Source organism: Leptidea sinapis, chromosome 5 (genome assembly GCF_905404315.1).
Source record: "Leptidea sinapis chromosome 5, ilLepSina1.1, whole genome shotgun sequence".
Classification (NCBI taxonomy): domain Eukaryota; kingdom Metazoa; phylum Arthropoda; class Insecta; order Lepidoptera; family Pieridae; genus Leptidea; species Leptidea sinapis.
Window position 1 is genome coordinate 1,220,426 of NC_066269.1, and position 22,630 is coordinate 1,243,055.

At 35.6% G+C, this 22,630-nt stretch overlaps 1 protein-coding gene across 1 annotated transcript; it reads left to right on the forward strand.

Moving 5' to 3' along the window:
• The first annotated feature begins 4,405 nt into the window (after positions 1–4,405).
• Positions 4,406–16,300, forward strand: LOC126964672 (seminal metalloprotease 1-like). Its single transcript, XM_050807931.1, has 6 exons — positions 4,406–4,541; positions 8,906–9,112; positions 9,570–9,679; positions 13,011–13,221; positions 13,979–14,115; positions 16,042–16,300. Exons 1-6 carry the CDS (start codon positions 4,421–4,423, stop codon positions 16,249–16,251), a joined length of 996 nt encoding a protein of 331 aa, XP_050663888.1. The 5' UTR covers positions 4,406–4,420; the 3' UTR covers positions 16,252–16,300.
• The last annotated feature ends 6,330 nt before the right edge of the window (positions 16,301–22,630 follow it).

The window sequence follows — 22,630 nt, forward strand, 5'->3', positions numbered from 1 at the left end:
TAAGGAGATGTCCAAATTATCAATGCCTTGAAGTTTGATAACTCTCATGATGTACGTAGCTGCACGACATGAATTTTGAAAACTCTTGTCATGTACGTCGAAGCGTTGCTACGCGACAGTATTAAAGTCATTCCACTGCCAAATGATCCTTGTCACAATGCTTTATAGCTGCCTTCTACCACAGAGTAGCCAACAAGCGAAAAAACGCGTACATCTTTCTAAAAGGCCAGCGACGTTCTTGAAATTCCTGTCATGCTGTAAGTTAAAGGCGGAGATCACTTAATATCAGGTGATCCGGTGAAGAAATTTCCTTGAAAACTGCACTGTGGAGGTAACATACTCGTTGTGGGTCGTGGGATAAGCACGCTGAAATAACTGAGAAAATATTTCAGGGAAGTCTAATGAAATTAACATACGGAGGGCTTACAGGGAGGGCTAAATAATACAGCTACGCAACGAATACTCTGCAACCATTTTTCATGCATGCCTAGAAACAAACGCTGAAACGAAAAGAGATAATGTTTCGGATTGCAAACAATATTATCGATAAGATGTCGTTGCAATGATTTATTTAACTCATGGCATTTAGTGGCCGAGGTGTGAATCGCTTATCCGAGTCCGCTAATAATATAATCTATGATTGATTACATTTTTTATTTAATCTCTATTAACGTAATTAATCAATAATTTTTCACTGCATGTTTAGATATTTGTCAATAATTATAATTCCTTTCGACCTTACAAATAAGAATAGTATAAACAATAAACAAAACATACGCAAAAAGTTTACTAATAAAGTAAAAGCAGTATTATTAGTATTGGTTAAAGCATGAAATTGCGGATTTGTAAAAAAAATTGTTTTTTTTTTAATTAAAAATATTTATTTAATCAAAATAATTACTATTATTATCTATACATTGCTGCCATGAATATCAAAGGCGTTATTTGATCCGTAACACGAACACCAGAACGAGGTACATCTGTCATAGATGATCATATATTCCTTTATTTAAATCACGAAAACCAACTTTTGTCAATAAACAAATTTTTGCCTTGGCTACGATACAATTTTCCTTTTTGGAACAACATTTTTACATGTATCGAATTATTACATTATATTCACTCATTTTGACAAAAAGAAAAATAAATCAAACAGCTGAAAACAGCATGTTCGCAACTACTTTCATTTTTTTAATGTAACCTCATTAATGTCATGAAAATCAACCAAATACAAATATTACAACCAAAGAAATTTTATTACAAGTATATCATTATATATTACAAGTATATTTAATGGAGGGCCGGTTTTTCTTCTGTTATACTGCGAAAAATACTGAAACGAAATTCGTTCTCTGTACCCTCGAGAACCTCGGATACGATACCCATATTGATAAATCATAATTTTGCGCGGTGGCCATCTTGGATTTAAAAAATGATCCCAAATTCGTTCTCTGCAGCCTCGAGAACCTCGGTTACGATACCCATATGTTTGAAATCATATTTTTGCGCGTCGGCCATCTTTTATTCCAGAAATGAATGAAATTTGGGATAAATTCGTTCTCTGCACCCTCGAGAACCTTGGATACGATATACATATTGTTGAAATCATTAATTTGTGTGGCGGCCATCTTGGATTTATAACTTCCCTAAAGAAAATACATACAATAATACCGCGTGGCATATTCATATTCAAATTCAAATAGTTTTATTCAAAATAGGATGTTCACTTATTGAAAGTCGAAAAACTACATAATATTCAAATAAAAAAATAATACTACATAATATTCAAAATAACATTATGTACATTTTAATTTAGTACTTTCCGACTTCGATTTACCTATTATATTTTAACATAATAACGCTGCCGCGTCATCAATCATTTTGTTTACTATGATTCCCCATTTTGTACTTGTTCGCTAAAATCTAACGCAAGGCCTCAGCCGAAGAGATATGAACACAGTACCGTCCTTGACAGTGGTCACGGGCGTACTTAGTATATAGTGTTATTATCTATGGCGTACTGCTGGTATGGGCGAGCATGCAACCAAGGCATCGCTTTTGGTTTATTGCGAAAAAAAAAATGATATAAAATAATTCACAAAATGTATTGATAAAACCAACGAAGAAAATTTATAAATACTAACTATCGAATAAAATAAGTTTTGTGTCAATAGCTAACATAGTTTTATGATAGTATAAAACAATTCAAATAAAAAAGCCTATTTTTCAAAAAATAAATCTATCCAGATTTTTTTTCGTAATCGTGTTTTCGAAACTGCCATAATTTAAATAAAGAAATGAAGATAAACATGTCAAAAAATTTGAACCGTACTATATGTAGAAGTATTTTAAGTAGATTTTCAAAAATGTTCATTTTTAGGACTATAGTATATATATACTATAATACTATATATTCGCCTTAAAGAGTCGTGCGAAGCGCGTGTGGAATGTTACTATCACTTCTCCATTTTAACTTTTTGAATAGGAAGGTATTTCGTTCTTTATAATACCTAATAGTAAAGTGCAATGTCATATGACACCCCATTTTCAATAATGACTCTCTATTCAAATAAGGAGAGACGTGGTGTCGCCACGGGATGGAGAAACAATATGGTGCAAAAGCGTTTTGTTTTTTTTTTTTTGAGAGGAGGAAATACTGTTACGTATTTACGCCCCGGAACGGGGCGTAATATATCGGACTCGAGTGTCCGCGTAAGCGGACACCCCATACCGACTAAAACCTCCTCTGTGCTGTTAGCAGCCCTGGCTTTCACAGCGAAGTAGGACGTGGGCCGTGGAGGCCGCAAAGACTACGCAACAACAGTCGCGGGGCGTCTCCTAAGGAGACTCGAACCTCAGACCGGCTGTGTGCTTGTGGGAAGGAGAGAGAATGAAAATGAAGATGAAAAGGTGATAAGAACACACTCGCCGGCGAGTGTGGTGATGTTTTGTGTAATGTATGTAAGTGTGTATGTATGTGTTTATGATTGTATGTATGTGTTTATGATTGTATGTATGTGTGTTTGTATGTATGTACGTAGTGTAAATGTTTGTGTGCATGTATGTTTGTATTTGTGTCTGTTTGTGGAGTGTGTTTGTGATTGTGTAAGTGATGTATGTCAGTCCGTCAGTCAGTCCGTGTGTGAGTGAGTGTAGTGAAGCGATTACAGGACGAGGACTAATGTCTCGTCGGGTATCAAAACAATGTGTGGTGTATCTAGGGTGCGGGCCGCTAGCCATCGTCAGAGTGACGAGTGCCAGTGGTTTGCGGTGGTTGACCGCGCCTACGCCTGCGAAGGCGGTGTGTGCGTGTCTGTGTCGGTACCAGCGTTTTGAACACGTTGTATGAGACATTTAGTACGCTCCAAAAAGCGTAGACCTATGGCTTTATCCATATAATTAAATTAGGTTAGAATCAAGGATTCACAGAGGTGTACACGTAGTTCTTTCTTTATTGTGTTTCTGATGCGGTATAGTACTTTAAATTTAGTCTATAAAAGCAACTACGAACTATCTGAAGAATATATTTTTCAAAGCGTAATTTTTCGTCTCGGCAAGCCAAGATTTCGGGCCTTGGTGGTAACCAAGTCCCTAAGCCTCTTCAAGGCCATTCTATTTGCTCTTTATTAATTTTAATGTTGGGTTTACCAGTTGCAACATTTTCAACTTGATGCCGAGTACCTATAATCATATATTTTGTTTTTTTGTAATTTATTGACTGACGAACCCCTTTTTTAATTGGAAGAGGCCGCGAAGTGATCTCATTTCCCTTATGGTTAGTAATTTCAACGAATTGATGTCTGTCATGTAAGTAGCTCGAAAACCACCGCGAAATTCTTTCTTCTACGTCGTAGAATCGCAATTTAACTAAGAGAAGTTTGAAATTAATGGGATCAGACAGAAACAGTATCTTCCTCTGCATCTTGCGAAGGAAGTATATTATATTTATTAGGGCTGTAGTTGTGCTGTGTTGTTTCTTAAAACCTGACTGTAATGTAGGTAGAATATTGTTTTTTTTCTAAATAGGTCAGAAGTTGACTATGTACAATCTTCTCCAAAAATTTGGAAGCACGTGGCAAAAAAACTAATGGGTCGCAATTCGTTTCGCTCTATATTATCATGAAGATTAAGTTACTTAATTTTTTCTTAATTAAAATGTTGAATTTACCAAAATGTAAGTGCAAATCAATTGTTAATGTTAAGTTGAGTTATTGTTGGTACATCTAAAATAAATAAATAAATGAAGGTTGGGAACATCATGAAAGTAAACAAAGTCGAAAGTCAACTCCACGATTATTAAGCCATAATCAATCAATTGGAATTATCATGAACATTTTATCAACTAATTATCTGTAACGATAGTCTTACCAGATCATGATGACTATAAAAATGAGTGTTCTGTGATTTGTTGCATGAAACAATGTACCGCCTGTGTATCTTGTTACTGGCCCTGGTGGGAGCCATCTGGTGCGTCCCATCTCCACTGAAGTCTCCAGAGCAGGTCGAGGAGTACAGGAAATTTTTGCAGCAGACCAGACAAGGTATGCTTTAATTTACTTTCAACTAAAAGAATGAAAAATCGTTTATTCACTTAGTTGAGAATGACACTTATACTTGAATGTCAATGATTTTACCAGCACTTCGGAAAAGTTGAGCTTTAATGAAGAGAAGTGGCAAGAAACACATAGTTAATAATGAAATCATTTCACCTTTCTGCTTTCCTACCCAAGGTATGAGTGAAATTTCATGGTAGGTTGTGTAGTAAAAGGCATAAAAAGGCATACAAAACCAACTTATGTAAAAACTAGCCGTTCTCGCCCGCTTCACTGGTCAAATTTTAAATGAAATTAATTAAAGTTTATTCATCTTATTACAAACACAATAAAAATTAGGTAGCCATAGTGGTTAAGGCGTGAAAGAGCCTAAAACACCCTTAGCTCAAACAATCCAAAGGCTCAAATACAAAGAAATAAATAAAATCCAACATCTTGGTGATGATGAGATTTAGATTGATAGTAAGAACATTTGATTACGAAAACATTAGACTATTTATGATGACAATTCAAATAATCAAATCATTGAACATCAAGTACTTTTCACCCAATCGAAAATTTCATAAATCATCGTTTCTTACAATAATTGAGAACTCTTTTTAATCTACGACCATTCTACTTTCAATTCAGTTTAGGATATGTGAATAACAAAATAAGGTAACATTATAGATTGAAAGATAGTTATAGTTAAACAGAGATTTGACAGTTTACAACACAGTACTCGTAAAGTGTTTTTAAACCTCGAATTAATCCACATTCTAATAATTTAGACATGACATAGACATATTTTATGTCACATCACACAAGTAAACCTTTTATCAAAATTTAATTAAACAAAGGAATTTAAGCGTATACTTTTACAAAGTTTCATTAACACCAAAATTAAAACATAGCAATATCGCTTAAAGTAAAGTAGTATTTATGAAAATATATAATAGGTACAATCAAGAGCTCAGCGTATGCCCCATTACGAGACAACTCGTGCTGTAGGTTAATAATTATAATACATATATATAAAAATAAAAAAAATGCCATATGGGCATCACAAAGTCACTCAAATTAGCTATATACAAAATCTTTTGACATTCTTCGCGTACAATGACTTGAACCAATTAAATCAAATCTCAACTCTAAAAATCAGGTACTCGATCTTGTATTGTCCAATATTAACATTGTTGATATTCCATCATGTCTTGATCCTTTGACACGTGGTGATCCTCTTCATCTACCATTGGTTTTCTCAATTCATTTTACAAACCCGGAAACACTAGTCCCGTGCTGTTAACACTGTTACAAAATTTTGTTTTCATAAGGCTAATTATGAAAACATAAGGAAAGATCTAAATAAAATTGACTGGAGGAAAATTTTGAGTGAATGTGCTTGTGTCGACGATATGGTTAAAAACAAAAGAGACGCAAACGATATTAAATCTCTTTCAAATGGAACAAACATTTGTTATGTTTTCGCTTAGTATTTCTCGTCAGTATGCAGTTCAAACAATCGCATTCAAAATTTTAATAATATTTCAAATCTTATGAACCCTTGTTGTAATGTTTACCTTGATTATACACTGGCATGCACAAGTAAGTGTGATACTAACTTTTCAAATTAAATATTTTTCTTAAGTATAGAAAGTAGAGATTTAAGATTAAAAAATGTTTTGTTGCAAATTTTATAGGCTTTAATTCTTAGAAACTAAAATTATACATTAGTAACATTTTTAACTTAAAAAAGATAAAACAATGAAAATAGTCATTTTTAGTTTAGTGTGAAAAAATTCAACTAAAATGTATTACATGTTATTATTTTTTAATAACTGGTATTGCCTCCTCGAGCTCTGATTACAGCTTCGAGCCGGTTTGGCATACTGAACACTAGGTTTCGGAGCCGATGTTCGGGAATATTCTCCCATTCTTCTGCCAGTGCCTGCTTTAGTGCCCTGAGGGTAGTAGGTGGTGGTGTGCGATTTCTAACTAGCCTCCCAAGCTCATCCCAGGCGTGTTCAATCGGGTTGAGATCAGGACTTCTTGATGGGCAAGCCATCACACTGATACCGACCTCCTGAATATACTCTTGTACGATATGAGCCGTGTATGGCCGGGCATTATCACGCATCAGCATCGATCCATCACCCATATTTGCTAAATACAGCCCTGCATACTCATTGAGAATCTCTTGAGCATATCTTTGCCCAGTGAGGGTGCCATTTTCTATGGCTACTAGCTCTGTGCGACCTTCTGAAGATATGCCAGCCCATACATGTACACTGCCTTCACCGTATTGGACTCTTTCTGAGATGCAGGCTTGAAGGTATCGATCACCAGGTCGCCTGTAAACACTTCGCCTTCCATCAGAAGTGTAAAGGGAGAATCGAGACTCATCTGCAAACAAAATTCTTGACCATTCTTCTTCATCTCACTGCATGTGTTCACGGGCGTATCGCAGTCTCGCTACTCGATGCTGTCTCTCGAGTTTTGGGCCACTCGCTGGTCTTCGGGGTTTCAAATTTGCTTCAACAAGTCTTCTTCTCACTGTACTGTCACTAATGTAGTCCCTCCGGGTCTGAAGTAGTTGTTGCTGGACTTCAACTGCATTTTGGTGGCGATTTCTTAACACAGTGGAAATAATATAACGATCTTCTCGGGCACACCTGGGTCTGCCATTACAAGGTCTTCTCAGATGGTGTCCAGTCTCTTCGTACCTTCGCTTTACCTTCTGGAGCGTTCGTACCGTCACACCCACCATTCTTGCAGTGCGACGCATACTGATGCCTAGTTCCAGAAAAGCCATGATCCTAGCACATTCTTCAACTGAAAGAGGCATGATAAATAAATGTTATGTGCTTTTTAGCGTAAATATTTAAAACAAGACCCATCGATCTTGAAAAAAATTTTAAACAGAAAGAAAAATATGAATGAGAAAATTGTAATTCGGAAACGTCCACTTTGAAAAAGGAATGGTTTTGTTTTTGAAGTTTCAATTTTTCAATTCAATTCAGTTTTTGAAGCCAATTCTTAAAAGAAGGTTACCGACTATAAAATTTTTATGTACAAAATTAAATTCTCTTTGGAGTCCTTTTTATTTCGAAAGTATATCTTGTGAACTTAAAATGTTATCCCAATTTTAAAAGTGTGATACTTACTTTTGAAGGCCAGTGTATATCTTATTTAGTGGACCAAGCTTATGTTTAAAAATTACTTGATATTAGGAAAGAAGCTGGAGCGGACGGTATTCCATCGATATTTGTAAATAATAGCGCTAGTGCATTAGCTGTTAGCCACTTGCACTGATTATCAACAAATCTCTTAGCCCTAGTGTTGCCTTTATTCAAAGCCGGAGACAAAGAGGAGGTAAAAAATTATAGACCTATTTCCATCATTTGTGTCTTTGCAAAAGTGTTTGAGTTACTTTACGCCCTGTCGTTTCATGGCACTTTAATAACTTTGTTTCATCTGAGCAGCATGGGTTGGTGATCAATAGTTCATACCAATCTTGTTTCCTTTGAGGAAGGCATTACTGAGGCTCTTGATACTGGCAAATCCGTTGATGCAATCTACAAAGACTTCATTAAGGCCTTTGACAAGGTTGATCACTGTATTTTACTTATGGAACTCTAAGGCATAGGTATAGCAGACCTATTCCTTTTAAATCGTATATTGCCAATTGGTCATCAACTGTTGTTATTAATGTTTATGCCTCTGAGCCATTTTTTGCCTATTCTGGTGTACTTCAAGGGTCTCAGCTGGGGCCTTTGTTGTTTAAGATATTCGTAAACGACATTTTTACTTATTCGCTGACCATCTAAACTATTTATCTTTAGACCTGTCTCTTTAAATTGAGATGCAGAGTTTCTACAGGAAGAATATTTTTTTTATTATGGTGTCGTAACAACGGCGTGAAATAAAATGCTAAGTATCATGTTAAGAAATTTCCTAAATTGAAAACATCTCTTGCAACAATATATTACATTGATGGTTGTATTTTGTCTGAAGTTCCTCACATACGCGATTTACTTTACAAATTAAATACATTTTGATTTTTGATCATTGCGAATTTAGGGACGGTATTTTTTTATTATAATAATTTACCTCAAGAACAAAGTGAGGCCAAGAGGCGAGGGTAATGTACAAAGTACTACGCACTTTAATAAGGCTACTAGAAACACAAGCGCGAGCGCTATTTTGGTCAACGGGAAAGCCTAGCTATCACGTGCGGACAAGCTGCCAGTATTCTTGATACACTACCCCGTAATGAAAGTTTTAATTTAATGTAATAGTAGTATTGTTATTCTAGTTATAAGGTTTGTTTTGTTTGAATAAATATCCTAATTTACCTCAATGTTGATGAACAGGAAATAATACATTTCTGGTATCGTCAAGTGCAATTGCTCCGGGTTACTGGGAGAACAGTGGAAAGTTTGAAGGTGACATCATTTTGGATGACTGGCAGATAGATGCTCTTGTAACCGACTATGCGGCTGGCAGGTCAGCGTACATCTGGCCCAACACTAGGTGGCCCGGAAACGTAGTTGTCTACGAAATCGCTGCAGGACATTTCAGTAAGTTAAGAATTTAAAGTAATTTTTGTGTCATTTGAACTAATATGAAATTGTTTCATGTTTGCTATTGATATTTATTATGAATAAAACTTTCAATATGTATTTCTATAATTATGTATAAATTACTTTCATAAACTTTGTTCTGACTCACCGTGGTACCTGAGTCAACGAGCCCGCAATAAACATGACCGGGCTTTTAATTTAACAAGCCACAGGCAATAGCCACGAAATAGTTAGAAACTTTACTATTAAAAACCGACCCGTACTTACCTTTGTCATATTTTAAATTACCTGCAGATTAGGCTGTGAAGTGAATTATGTTAGATTTTTTTTTAAAGTACTAACTATTCTTATTACAGCCTGACTTAGGCAGTACCTTAACTTCTTTATCTTTTTTGTTGTGTAAATTATTTCAGATTTGTCTTACACTAATATCTTTGTTATTATTTCTCAACAGATCAGGCTCAGATTAACCACATAATGTGGTCAATTCACTTGATTGAACATTTTAGTTGCACCAGATTCCGACGGAGAAATGCCAATGACAGGAACTATGTGCGTCTTACTGTAAGTATAAAACAAGAAGGGTCGACCTAAGCAATAAACAAAGGATTTATAGAAATAGATGGACAATATTAATATATTCTTCAACTATTTCAGAGGGACACTTAAGTGTTTATCATGAGTGTGAGAATAGCATGGGCTATCTCAAATCTAGCAGCTGTCCCATATTTGATCGCTTTTTCTTAGAGATTTTTTTTAGGAAAAAAGGGACGAGATGAGCAGGTAATTGATACGCCCTGCCCATTACAATGCAGTGCAGCTTAGGATTCTTGAAAACCCTAAAAATTTCAATATGCTGTTTGTTATTAGTTAACATTACATACCTACTATTGTTACCAGGCTACCATTTTTTTTATCAACCCAGACCTAATTTACATGTATATTACATTACTTATATTAAGGAAAGGAAATACAGAACTACAAAAGGTTACTGAGGTCTTCATATAACAAATAAATGTTTCAGGACTCAAACAATATAACCTTACTTGCAATCATAGTAATAATATATAGGATTTAATATTCAGTAACATTTTCGTAAGTCTTACTAAATTATCTCACACATCTTTAGTAAATGTAGATAAATATCATCCATGTTTAGAAATCAACGCATCCGAACTGATACTACGCAATTTTCCCATAACACATCCTGAAAAACACATTTTTTTATGCTAAATATGGCGAAATTAACAATGCTTTAATCGAAATCAATTGGCATCTGGTTCTTACAGGTGTAAATATTGACGATATTGTTAAAACATTTTATACAACATTGTTTAAAATAATAGAAGAATTTGTGTCAAAAAGGAAAAAAAGGATTAACGTTGAGGCCAGTTATCAATAGTAGCACGCACTCGTTCCATGGAAATATTATTCACTGCCAATGTTACACATTGTAATAGGGACTCCAAATTATCATGGCGTTTAGAGCAAGCCGAACTCTCTAAAGCTGACCATAAATTATAATCCAGAGGATTAAAATCGGGACTGACGGCCAGTCTTCAGCTCTGATGATGTCCGAAACGTTCGATTCCAACTAAGACTGCGTAGACCGAGCTTTATGACCCAGCGCCGAGTCATGCTGGAAGGACCATTCTTGGTTGTTGAACATGGAGTTGTTATGGGGCTTTACTACCTTCTCAAGAATGGTATCTTGATACACTTGTGCCGAAGTTTTGATACCTTTTTCACAAAAGTATGGCTCAGTCACTCCTTTTAAGAAACGTGAAATGGTTATAGGTGCTATCTTCATCTCCCGAGATAAATATTTGGCTTTAGGACAGAATTTCTTCTATTTCTTTCCTTTACTGCTTTGACTACCTTTTTCGTACGAACACTACGTGGACGTCCAGATCTTTTTCAGTCACAAACAGTGAAGGTCTCATTGTATCTATTAATAGCCCTTTACACAAACATTTTACTAATAATAAGCGTTTGGAAAATTTAAAAATTGCATTTGGCTCCATTCCTACTTTGTGTAATGCAATCACAGCGATTCGGTTCTCTTTATCACCCCACTCCATTGTAATAACTCAATGAACAATCATATAAAAATGGCAGATTCCAAATTGAAATGTAATATTTTGCTTATTTTTAATTTGTAACAGTTTTATGGCCAGACTAAGCATTAGACACGTGTACTTCTGTGAATCTTAATACCTTTCTATTAAAAAGCCGCAATCGTACACAACAATCGCAAACAATTACATTTAAAAATAAATTTCTACGGCCTTACAAATAAAATTGGCATATAGTTATAACTAATCATAAATCAAGAAAATGCAAAATGTTTACAAATAGACATTTTGCTTATGATTGGTTAATTCGGACGTATAACGTCCTCAAGGATCAATATTAGGTCCAATGCTATTTCTGATCTATATTAATAGCGTAAATGAAATAGGTTTAACAGGAAACATAACTTTATACGCTGATGATACTTGTTTATTTTACTATGGTAGCTCAATACACACAATTATTACAGATGCACAAAATGATTTGATTTTACTCAATAAATGGTTTCAATATAATATACTTACTATAAATACCTTAAACACAAACTACATATATACTACATAAACTACATATATTATATTTAAAGCCAAAAATAAAAAAAATCCCTAACTATCCACCTCTTAAGATAAATAATGTAGAAATAAAAAGGAGTGATAAGGAAAAATATCTAGGACTCATTCTTGATTGTAACCTTACTTGGAAACCACATATTGACAAAGACAGAAAAAAGCTTGCCTCTCTCACTGGACTATTACGGAGTATAAGACGATGTCTTCCACAAAAAGTACGTTACCTTATCTATAACACACTCGTTAAGCCCCACATTGATTATATGGTAGAACTCTGGGGCTCGGCAGCTAAAACCAATATAAATATAGTGCAAAGAGCCCAAAATAAATTGATAAAGGTACTATTTAATTATAATTATTTAAAGCCAATTGAAAAACTTTACAAAAAAATAAAATAACTAAATGTTACTCAAACATATATTTATAATACTTGTTTATTAGTAAGAAAAATTTTAGCGAAAAATATACATACACAAATAAGTTTCACTAAAAAAGTACAAGTTCAAAAAAATATTTTAAGAAACGCTAATAATTTAATATGTCGAGCACCAAGAACTAATTACGGTAAGAAAAATATTATGTACGAAGGCGTACAATTATATAATAAGCTCCCCAGTGACATAAAAAAAACAAACCTATAAAAAACTCCTGAAACATTACATCTTGAACTTGAAAAATTAATTAATATGTGTACAATACTATAATACTAATAACAACATTATAATTTAATACTAATAACATACGCAACTAATAAATTAAATAAATAAATAATTAATTAAATATCTACTTTAAATGCTATCCCTACTCTTCTACATGACATAAAATACATAAAAATAAAAAAAAATACATAAAACTATACTTACCCCGACGTGCCATGCCGTATCTAGTAGCTCTTAATTTTTGTGTTGATCATAATGTTTACGCGGTTTTTTCATTTCTACCCACTTTGTTTTGTATAGACTCGCAGTACTACGAATAAGATACCTACTGTTTATATTGTTTTCTCATGTAAGTGAATATGTTATGTTCTTAATGAGAATAAAGTTCTTTAACCATAACGTCCCGCGTTTATTTGCAAGGCAGCTTGTCATTCGGAAAACTTCATTATTATCATTTAATTGACAGTGTTGTCAACGATATTGTAAACATTCTGCATATTCTTTGTTTATGCTTAGTTATAACTTTATACCAAGTTTATTTGTGAGGCCGCTAATGTATTCATAATTAAATTTAATAAAATTTATAATATCTAGGGATACAACAACGGCTGCTACGCCAGTGTGGGCTTTTGGCATGATCGTGGCATCCACACCATGAACCTTACACCAAACGTACCCGACCGCGGCTGCTTCACAATATCTATAATCATTCATGAGTGGTTGCATGTCCTCGGATTCTTCCACATGCAGTCTACATACAACAGATATGACTATGTCAGAATCGCTTGGGAAAATGTCCAACGAGGTAAGTATCTTTTTATCGACAGTAGAAGGCCACGTTTATCAAAATTTTAATACACAGTTATTCAAAAAAAAATGTGTGTGTACTTATTATGCACGCAAGAAGTTATACTTGTTTGACTACTAGTACTACTTACGAGGAACCAACTTCAATCTTGAATCTGTTACTTTTGTGTTACAGTGATCCGCGCGCATCTTAAAATTTCACTCACAAAAAAATCAAGCGGCAAAGCATGAGTCAAATTTTTGTTATCTTCTTCTTTGACGTTCTGTCACTGCTGAGGATTGTGACTCATATTCAAAAACTCCATCGGTTCGCTTGGTCGCCGTGGAGTGCGGTACTTATAAGGATCTTCAGATTTTCAGCGCTTTGATCGAGTGGCAAAATGATTTAAAATAAAAATAAAGTAAAATCTGTTTATTTCAGGCTGTTGGCCCATAAGTGTTAGTATTTTTTAGAAACTATGTTAGTACATAATATTTCACATTGCATAATTTAATTTAATTAATAACATTTAATGCAATTTAATTTTTATTTAATTTAGTTAAATTTGATTAATTTAATTTAAATACTTGCCACGACATACTGAGGCACTGGCTATGTGTACATGTGTGTGTATCTCATGAGAATACTGAGGACTATTGGGCAGTCAGGCTTATCAACAACAACACTCAACAGGTTGGTGCTCCCCCGCACCCTGCGCATGATCGATGCTACTCGTTCGTAGAAACATAGAATGACTGAATATTTTCTTTCTAAGGTTCGGAGCACAACTTTGAGCGGTATGGAACAAATATAGTCAGCAATCTAGGCTTGCCTTACGAATACACAAGCTGCATGCACTACTTCGCCACCGCATTCAGTACAAACGGAAGACCGACTATTGTCCCTCTGAGGGTAAGTTTGAATAAAATGAAAGGTAGCGCTAAAGATGGAACCATCTAAATATGTATAGTTCTCATGCTCGTAAACTATTCTAAATTTTTCTGTGGACCTTCAGCTGTCACATGGGGTAGGTACTTTTTGTTTACCAGAATTTATGACTTTAGACTTGTCTTACAAGTGATACAATTGCATTGTCTCTAAACATATTTAGCTCAACGTATACATGGTGGTCCCGCACAACACACAATAAGGACGGATAGAAGAAGAAGGGGGAGGCCTTTGGCCAGCAGTGATATAAAATATTGTAAATAAATTTGTAATAGTTTTAATATTGTAGTAGGCTTTAATAAATAAATGAATACACGGTGGTCATATCATATTATATCTATCATCGAATCTTCCTTCAGTCTACGTAAATAGCGTCATAATCCTATCATCAAACACACAAATTGAGAATGTCAGTAAAAATGTTTTGCACACGCACGTAGAAACTTACGTGGGCTTCGTAATTTTGTTCGTATTTCCAACAAACTTTTGCTGCCTTAATCCCTACTTCTTTCTTATCCTGACTACGCAGAGACTAATTATCTAAATGTAACTTACGAGCAGCTGATCAAATTTCATATATATAAAAAGCATGTTATGTTTACATTTATTTCAAATTATTTACATATGACTTAATAATTAATAACGCTATTTATATAAATAATAATAAAATAAAACATAAATAATCTAACAAAATTAATTAATTACAAATAGAAAATATCATTAAGATCGCTATCGGCAGGTTAGGTGCCCATGAAGCTGGCAACGTTACCTCTTTGTATAGCCAAACTTATTCTTTGACAGAGGTACGTACCAGATCTTGGGTCACCTGTTAAATCGGTTAGACGCCTGGATAGCTCTTTTACGAGTTTTTGTGCCGAAGAACCCCATCGTCTTCACCCCAAAGGGATCAAATATGTATCCATCACCGAGTGATGCATATTTCCTCCGCTTTAGGTTTTCGGCAGATTCCGCCGTTGCACCTCCCGCTCTTGGTGAATGATGAGAGGGGGCTAGCGTGTCCACACAAGTCGCATCCCACACCAGTGGCTTGCAACGACTCCAAGGAATCAACGTCATGCCATCAGGCCTCTTACCATCGTCACGTGAAATTCCATTCGGCTCTAGGATAGCCGGCACGTTGATAGTAAAGGCCCGACGCAAGACGTCGTTTAAGGCGGCATGGCGTGAGAGACGGCCCGCACTGCGGCGGCAAGATTAGGCATGGTGACCAAGGCTGTCTACATTGCCTCCGCAGCCGCATATGGGAAACTGTTCTAGGCTTACCCAGGCGTAAATCAACTGCGATTAAGAAGCTGGAATTATCAAGAAGGGTCCCTATGTTACTCGAAGGAGTGGCCTGAAGCCAGTACCCTAAATCTCGTTCGCTAACAGCAATAAAACGAGCCTGATCCGAAATATTGTGATTTGATGATAATATCCTTTTGTGAATGATTTTGCACTGTGGCTCATCCCAAAGCTTTTGTGATCACATGGTATGGTTAAACATTAAATGATCGTTTAGTATCTGACTTTCGGACAAGGCTCAAGTGGTTCTCGATTCTCTTTCGCCGAATAAAATATATTCTTTCTCATCTATACTCAGAAGAGTAGAACCCCAAGGGGAGAACCCCAATCTTTAAAGTGAAGGTTTGTTTAATAGGTGATGCCCATAAGCTTAAGGTTCGGTTTGAGGCTAATCAAATTTTGTGTTCGTCACCATATTCACCACCTTTTTTCAAATTCATTTTTAGTTTTACCTTTAGATTACTTGGTTTAGATCGGTGATTCGCTACAATAATTCAATGTACAAATTTAACTTTACTTTTTAATTTTCATTCATACAGCATAAGCAGCAAGCAGTTTGGTTTTAATTTTAATTTTTTATTTTAGCCTCACAATGGCGTGATGGGACAACAGGTTTACGTTACTTACTATGATTGGTTAAGGTTGAGACGCCATTACAATTGCCCTGGAGCCTGGAGCGCTGAAGAAGCGAAACTACTGGAAGCTGAAGTCGAGAAGTATATCCCTCTGATGGCACCCAAGGCTGATGACGAAATAATCGCAGATACTCCAGAAGTTGTTGAAAATCAGGAATAATGATTTAGCAAAATATATGTTCTAAATATAATTCAAGCATATTTATAAAGTTGTTTTCTATCTGCATGAATTTCCCCGGATGTGCAAAGTATTCTATTTGTTTACGTATATAATTCTTCTGTGTCTTGAATAAATTCTTAACGCTTAATAATGTACCACGGACACCTACGATCAACACAATATGCTTTTGGCTTCATCGGGTTCTTCTAAGAAAAGTTCACTGCGAGAAACTAGGTGCATACAAGGCTCAAGTGGTTCCCGAATCGATTTCGACAATTATACTATAATTATTATCGATTATACTACAATTATTATTACCGGAAGACGTAGTGTTGGTAGGCCCCCCACAAGTAGGACATACGATCTGGTCAAGATCGCCGGAACAGGTTGGATGAGGGCAGCGCAGGACCGATCATCATGACGATCTTTGGGGGCGGCCTTTGTGATCGGCTGAAGTGAATACTACGATTCTTTTTATTGTAAAATACTTTTTGGTTTTAATGGATAGAGATTGGCCAGTGAGTATCATGTGTGTTCTTTAAATGGACTTTGTCCGAATAAATGGTTTGTTCTATAAATTGATAGAAAAATTAGATGACGCTTCTTTTTGGGAGGACAAACGAGCATACAAAATTTTTCCGTTTTTTTCAAATTCATATATTTTACTTATCATATACTCGTTTATTCACGTATCGCTGTACAAATCGACTGTATTTCTTTAATATGTTGTACCCTCTTAGGGTTTAACAATATTTTGAACCTTTTTATTTATCAAAATCAAAATCTTTAATTTTAATTGATTGTGGGTAAATAATGGACAAAAATATGGATATTATAAATGAAATTGAAGACATTACAGTCTCAAGTTCATCAGAATGTGTCCCGGAAGACTGCGGTACCTTACGAACTTACGACAGTCATTGAATATCTTTCATATGAACTTTAGCAGCTTAGAACTTCTTTTAAATAGAATAAACATAGATCATATTGATTTTGTCAGCATGTTGGCTCAGTTAAAGTCCTTATATTCCTACTCTTAAAGGGTACTTATTCACCTAAACACAATGGTCAAAATGATGGTATCGTATTTATTAATGAAAATCTAAATTTTATTATTGAAGAACCCCCAATCTCTGATTGTAACTGCCTAGTTATAAAGAGAGGTAACGACCTTGCCATTTTTAATTTATATCGTTCGCCTTCTTATAGAAACGTAGATAATTGTATTGCAACTCTTGATCAAGCACTCTATTAATTACATGCTTTTAAAACTATATATATTATTGGTGACCTTAACATAAATAAATCACCGAAAAACTTTTAGTACTAAATTCTCTTATAACTGATCATGCTACTGTTATTGTATGTATTGGGCATCAGAAAACTCAAAAAAACTCTTCACGACTATCTAAGTTCATTGACATCCCTGCTTGTGTAACAGCACTTGAAGATACCGGCAGTATTATGTAGTGAGGACGCTGAAAAGTCTGCATGTGATCTAGTGGAAATTCTAACATCTGTTATTTCCTCTAATTCTCGTACTATTAAGGTATCTAGTTGAAAACGTAGGTTAAAACCTTGGATTACACCTGGCCTTCTGCGGTGTATTCGTCATAGGGATAAGCTTTGTCTTAAAGCGAAACTTGAACCTTATAATACTACTCTGTCTATCACCTATAAAATATATCGAAATTATTGCAACAGTCCCCTCAAGAAGGTTAAACGAGAATCCGAAAAGCATAAAATAAACCCTAAATAAACGTGCAAATGCATCAAGACTATCTCAAGTACAAATTCTAACACTTCATCCTCTAGTGAACTATTAACCATACATGAAAATCCTGTGGAATCAGTTAATGCTGTGAATGAGTTTTTTGCCAATGTTGGTAAGAATTTAGCATTTAATATAACCTCACAGCCTAGTACAATGTCATTAGAACCTCTAAAACCTGTCCCGAAACTAAATCAGTGATCCTCGATGGTTTTGCTTGTAACCAACACTGAGGAAATTGAGACAATCATTAATGGTTTAAAAATAAACCGTGTGACAGGTGGGGATGGTATCCCTACTGCTTTACTGAAATCCTCAAAGACTGTGCTTATACCTATCCTTCGATACGTCTATAATCTGTGTATACAAGCTGGCGTCTTTCCTAAAGTGTTTAAGAAAGGTTTAGTACATCCTATCTATAAAAGTGGTGATAAAAATAGTATCACTAACTAAAGAGCTATATGCGTGCTATCATCATTATCCAAAGTTTAAAATAAAAAATTATAAATAAAAGACTACTGTCCTTTCTGAATTCAAATGATATTATAGCTTGTAATCAACTTGGCTTCAGATCAGGGAAGTCCACTGACAGACCTTTCTAAATCTTTTAAAAATCTAAAACTCTTGTTACATGTGAAAATGAACCAAACGCGAGAAAATTTTCGGCCAATGATTTATCATGACTTTCGTTGTGGGCTTACTCAACAACAAAGCTATGATAGGCTGCGATTAGCATTTCATAAAGAAACCCCATCTCGTGCCACTATTTACAATAACTTTAACAAGTTTAAGCGTGGACGTAGCAATCTCAATGATGATCCGCTTGAGGGACGTTTTTTAACAGCGACTACTGAAGATAAATGTTGCACGAACATTTAGGCATCAGGAAGCTTTGTACCTGATGGAATCCCCATACTTTAACCGACGACCAGAAACACCTTCGCATGGACTGGTGTCGCCAAATGTTAGATAAGTTCAACGGCGGTGACTCAAATGCTGTATTCGACATCGTCACAGGTGATGAAAGCTGGATATATTGCTACGAACCCGACACCAAAAGACAATCAGCTCAGTGGGTGTTTCCCTTCGAGGATCGGCCAACTAAGGTACAGAAAGAAGTCAAGGAAAAAAGATGATTGCCTCATTCATTGGTCGGAAAGGTCATATCGAGACAGTTGTGCTAGAAGATGGAAGGACAGTTACTGCAGACTGGTATGTCAACCGCTGTTTGCCTGTTGTCTGGGAAAAAATTCGGCAGCAGCGCCCTCGAAGCAGGATCCTCCTTCACCACGACAATGCTTCAGCGCACTCGCAAAACGAACTGTTGAATATTTGACTATGGCAGGTGTCGAGATAATGAGTCATCCGCCATACAGTCCTGACCTGGCGCTCTGCTACTTGTATTTAAACCCAAGAACTATAGATAAAATTCGAGGTATTCGCTTTACGAGCCCTGAAGATGCGGCGAAAGCAAAAGGAAGAATGGGCTCACTGCTTTTCTCAGTGGTTCCATCGAATGCGACGACGTGTAGAGAGGAACGGAGATTATTTCGAAAATCAATAAAATTATTGGCATATTTCTACATTAAGCCGTTTTTCATTTTCTAAACATATCAGATTTCAGAATTCTTCAGTGCATCCTTGTTTGTATATTAGATCCTTGTTAGGGAAAGGAGGAGAAAAGCTATTTGCAAACATTTATGTGGATGACTTAATACTAGCGCAACTTTAACAACGATTATCTTCCTGCTTGTTTCTAACCATATATGGTTTTGTTTAGTTGACATATCCCATTATTTTTATTCTTTTGCTTTTATAATTAACTCTTTGTCTTTTCCATGTTGTTACGAGAAGTTAAAAGTACTGGTCGTTGTTGAAAGCTGCTCTTGGTAACTTCAACCAATGACACCCTGGCCCATACGGCAAAAGAGAAAGCCGATCTCCTGTGCACTCTTTTTGCCTCCAACTCGACTCTTGACGACAACGGAAAAACACCGCCGTCCATCCCGCGGTATCAGAGCTCTATGCCTGAAGTACAATTCAGACAGAAAACTTTAAGGCGAGCTCTGTTTTCGTTGGATGTCAGGAAGTCAAGCGGGCCGGATGGCATTTCTCCAATCGTGCTTAGAACATGTGCCCCTGAGTTGACGCCGGTGCTAACGCGTTTATTCCAGCACTCATATACAAAAGGCGTGACTCATGGAAGTCAGCCCTTGTCCATCCGAAAACTTACTTCACTCATAGTACCAGGATGAAATGGCAATTCCTCTATCCAGTGGTCATATGTTCCTGTTCCTGTGCTTATTAGTTTGTAAAGGCATAAGTGTGGGAAATTTTTAAAGGTGATTGAAGTACCAACAACTTCGTCTTTAAACTCTTCGACATGTACACAGGTGGGGAAGCCTCACAATTGATACTGGCATCTTATTTACCAAATGGTGTCAAATCTCCATCCAAAATGATGACACTCATCGTTATGAATAACTTCTTGCTCTAGGTCTCTTAGTTCACTGGCTATGATTTCCGCTCCTATTGGTGATGAAGATTCCATTTTATCATCGCTGTAAACTGCAAACTTACAAAGTATTTAAAGCTACATTTAACTAAAATAATAAAACCAAAGAAAGAAATTGACGATTTAGTTAGGTTTTATTAGCCTATAAACTCGTTGAACAAAAGCGTATATAATATTATATCGAAGAACACAGTCGGTTCTCAATATGCTACATAAAAAATTAAATAAAACTTCAGAGTACAGTGTCGTATGAGTACAACCCACTTGTATGATATAAATACATTCGAAAGAAAAACGTAACCTTAACATATACGACGACAAAAAAACAAATTACACCAAGAAAACAGCATTAAAAGATATTTAAAAAAATAAATTTATAATTCTATTTTTCCGTGGAACAAAGCCGGTTCTATATACACGACACAGGATTTGAATATTTCTCAATCAAATTTATTTGTAGCGAGGGGGGTATTGTAACGTTGTATCTACATACACCTTATTTTACAAAAAATATTCAAATAAAAAAAAAACGAATAACATGAAATAATAAAAAGTACGCATTTCTTTCGTTAGCACTTATGTGCGCGAGCGTAGGCGTGTTTTTTGCTATTCAATAAAAAATGCATGGCTCGCTCGCGTCACCCGTCGCCCGGCTATCGCCATACCACGGCTGCGCTCGGTAACAGCAACACGCCATTGTATGTGCAGTGACTTATCACGTTTGCCGTAATATATCTATGTTATATTATTTTGATCACCTGTAGTCTTAACATAATATAAAAATAAGTTTCAAGCATAATCGTCACCCCGATAGGGGTTCCAGGATAAGATTTTTGGACGTTAAAGGATATAATTCCACCAAGTTCCGGTGATTAGTTACCCGGACACCGAGCATCGGATATCCCTGTGACACGTCGAGTCATAACCTCCAGCTGAGGGGCCTGCACCGGCGTCTTCAACGTCAGGGGAGTACCGGACTACAAAGGCGAACTAGATTAACCAACAATACACCCTACGACCCTTGATCAAATTTTGTTTTAATTATTGTTTCGTAATAAACATCATTTAAAGGCCGGTACGGGTAGTTTCCTTTAAACCCCCTTTAACCGTAGCACATGAGAACAGCAATTTTTGACTTTTAGAAGGTGCTTTCTTGTCCTCAGGGTCAAATCAGGGTATAGTGTTTTAACTTTACAATATTTGATATGGGTCAGAAACAAGGAAACTATTATATGCGGGATGAAACGATTTCAAAAAGGGGGGCTAACGAGGTCGGCAGTTGCTCATTGGATTTTGTAAAGGAAATGGATGAGATCAGATTTTGGTCGGACAATTGTGCCAGTCAAAATCGAAATAGAATTTGAGAAAGAAAGAAACTTAAATGTTTATTTACGTAATAGAATTAGTTATCATGTTTTAAAATAGTCTTGTAAATTATTTCCTTGTATGTACACACATGTCCACGAAAAGAATTAAAATATTATGGCTGATTGCTAATTGTATATGTTTTCTTTATTCTTACGTAATAAAGATTTTATTTATATAAGTATAATATTATTTCACTTTACCCAGTTTTAATATACGACATCAAATTCTATATGAAATACCATAAAACAGTGTGACATGTATCCATACGTTGTAGAACTTTCCGTACAATAACGTCGCGAACTCACAACAAACGTTAAAAGCTACCAGCAGTAAAGCAGTATAATGTCGGACAGTTACATACGAACGCATTTGTTTTCAAAAATAAATAAGATTTAAAAGATGTATTACATGATCGTACACGCTGGCGAATGACATTACGAGCTGAAAGTATCCAATAACGTTGACGCAACAAAGAAATAAGTAAATGCGAGCTCGTGCGGCAATTAATGCGGTGGTGTTGATTTATTAATAGATTCACAATATGATTTCGATGCGGTAATAATATTGGGTGGCGAATTTCATAGGAAACCTTAGCGTTGATTAATCTTCCACCAACACGTAAAAAGCCTTCGGTGACAATAAAGGGGTCTAATTTACGAATTGAGGCGGAAGTGATATTTTTATTATTAATTGCTTTTATTTCTTGAGAAAAATATTTTTGTTGC

Excerpts from the sequence above, each read along its gene's own strand:
- LOC126964672 (XM_050807931.1), top strand. The coding sequence starts at position 4,421 with ATGTACCGCCTGTGTATCTTGTTACTGGCCCTGGTGGGAGCCATCTGG. Across the intron at positions 4,542-8,905 it reads TTTGCAGCAGACCAGACAAG|GAAATAATACATTTCTGGTA; the intron begins GTATGCTTTAAT and ends GTTGATGAACAG. Across the intron at positions 9,680-13,010 it reads GGAACTATGTGCGTCTTACT|GGATACAACAACGGCTGCTA; the intron begins GTAAGTATAAAA and ends TATAATATCTAG.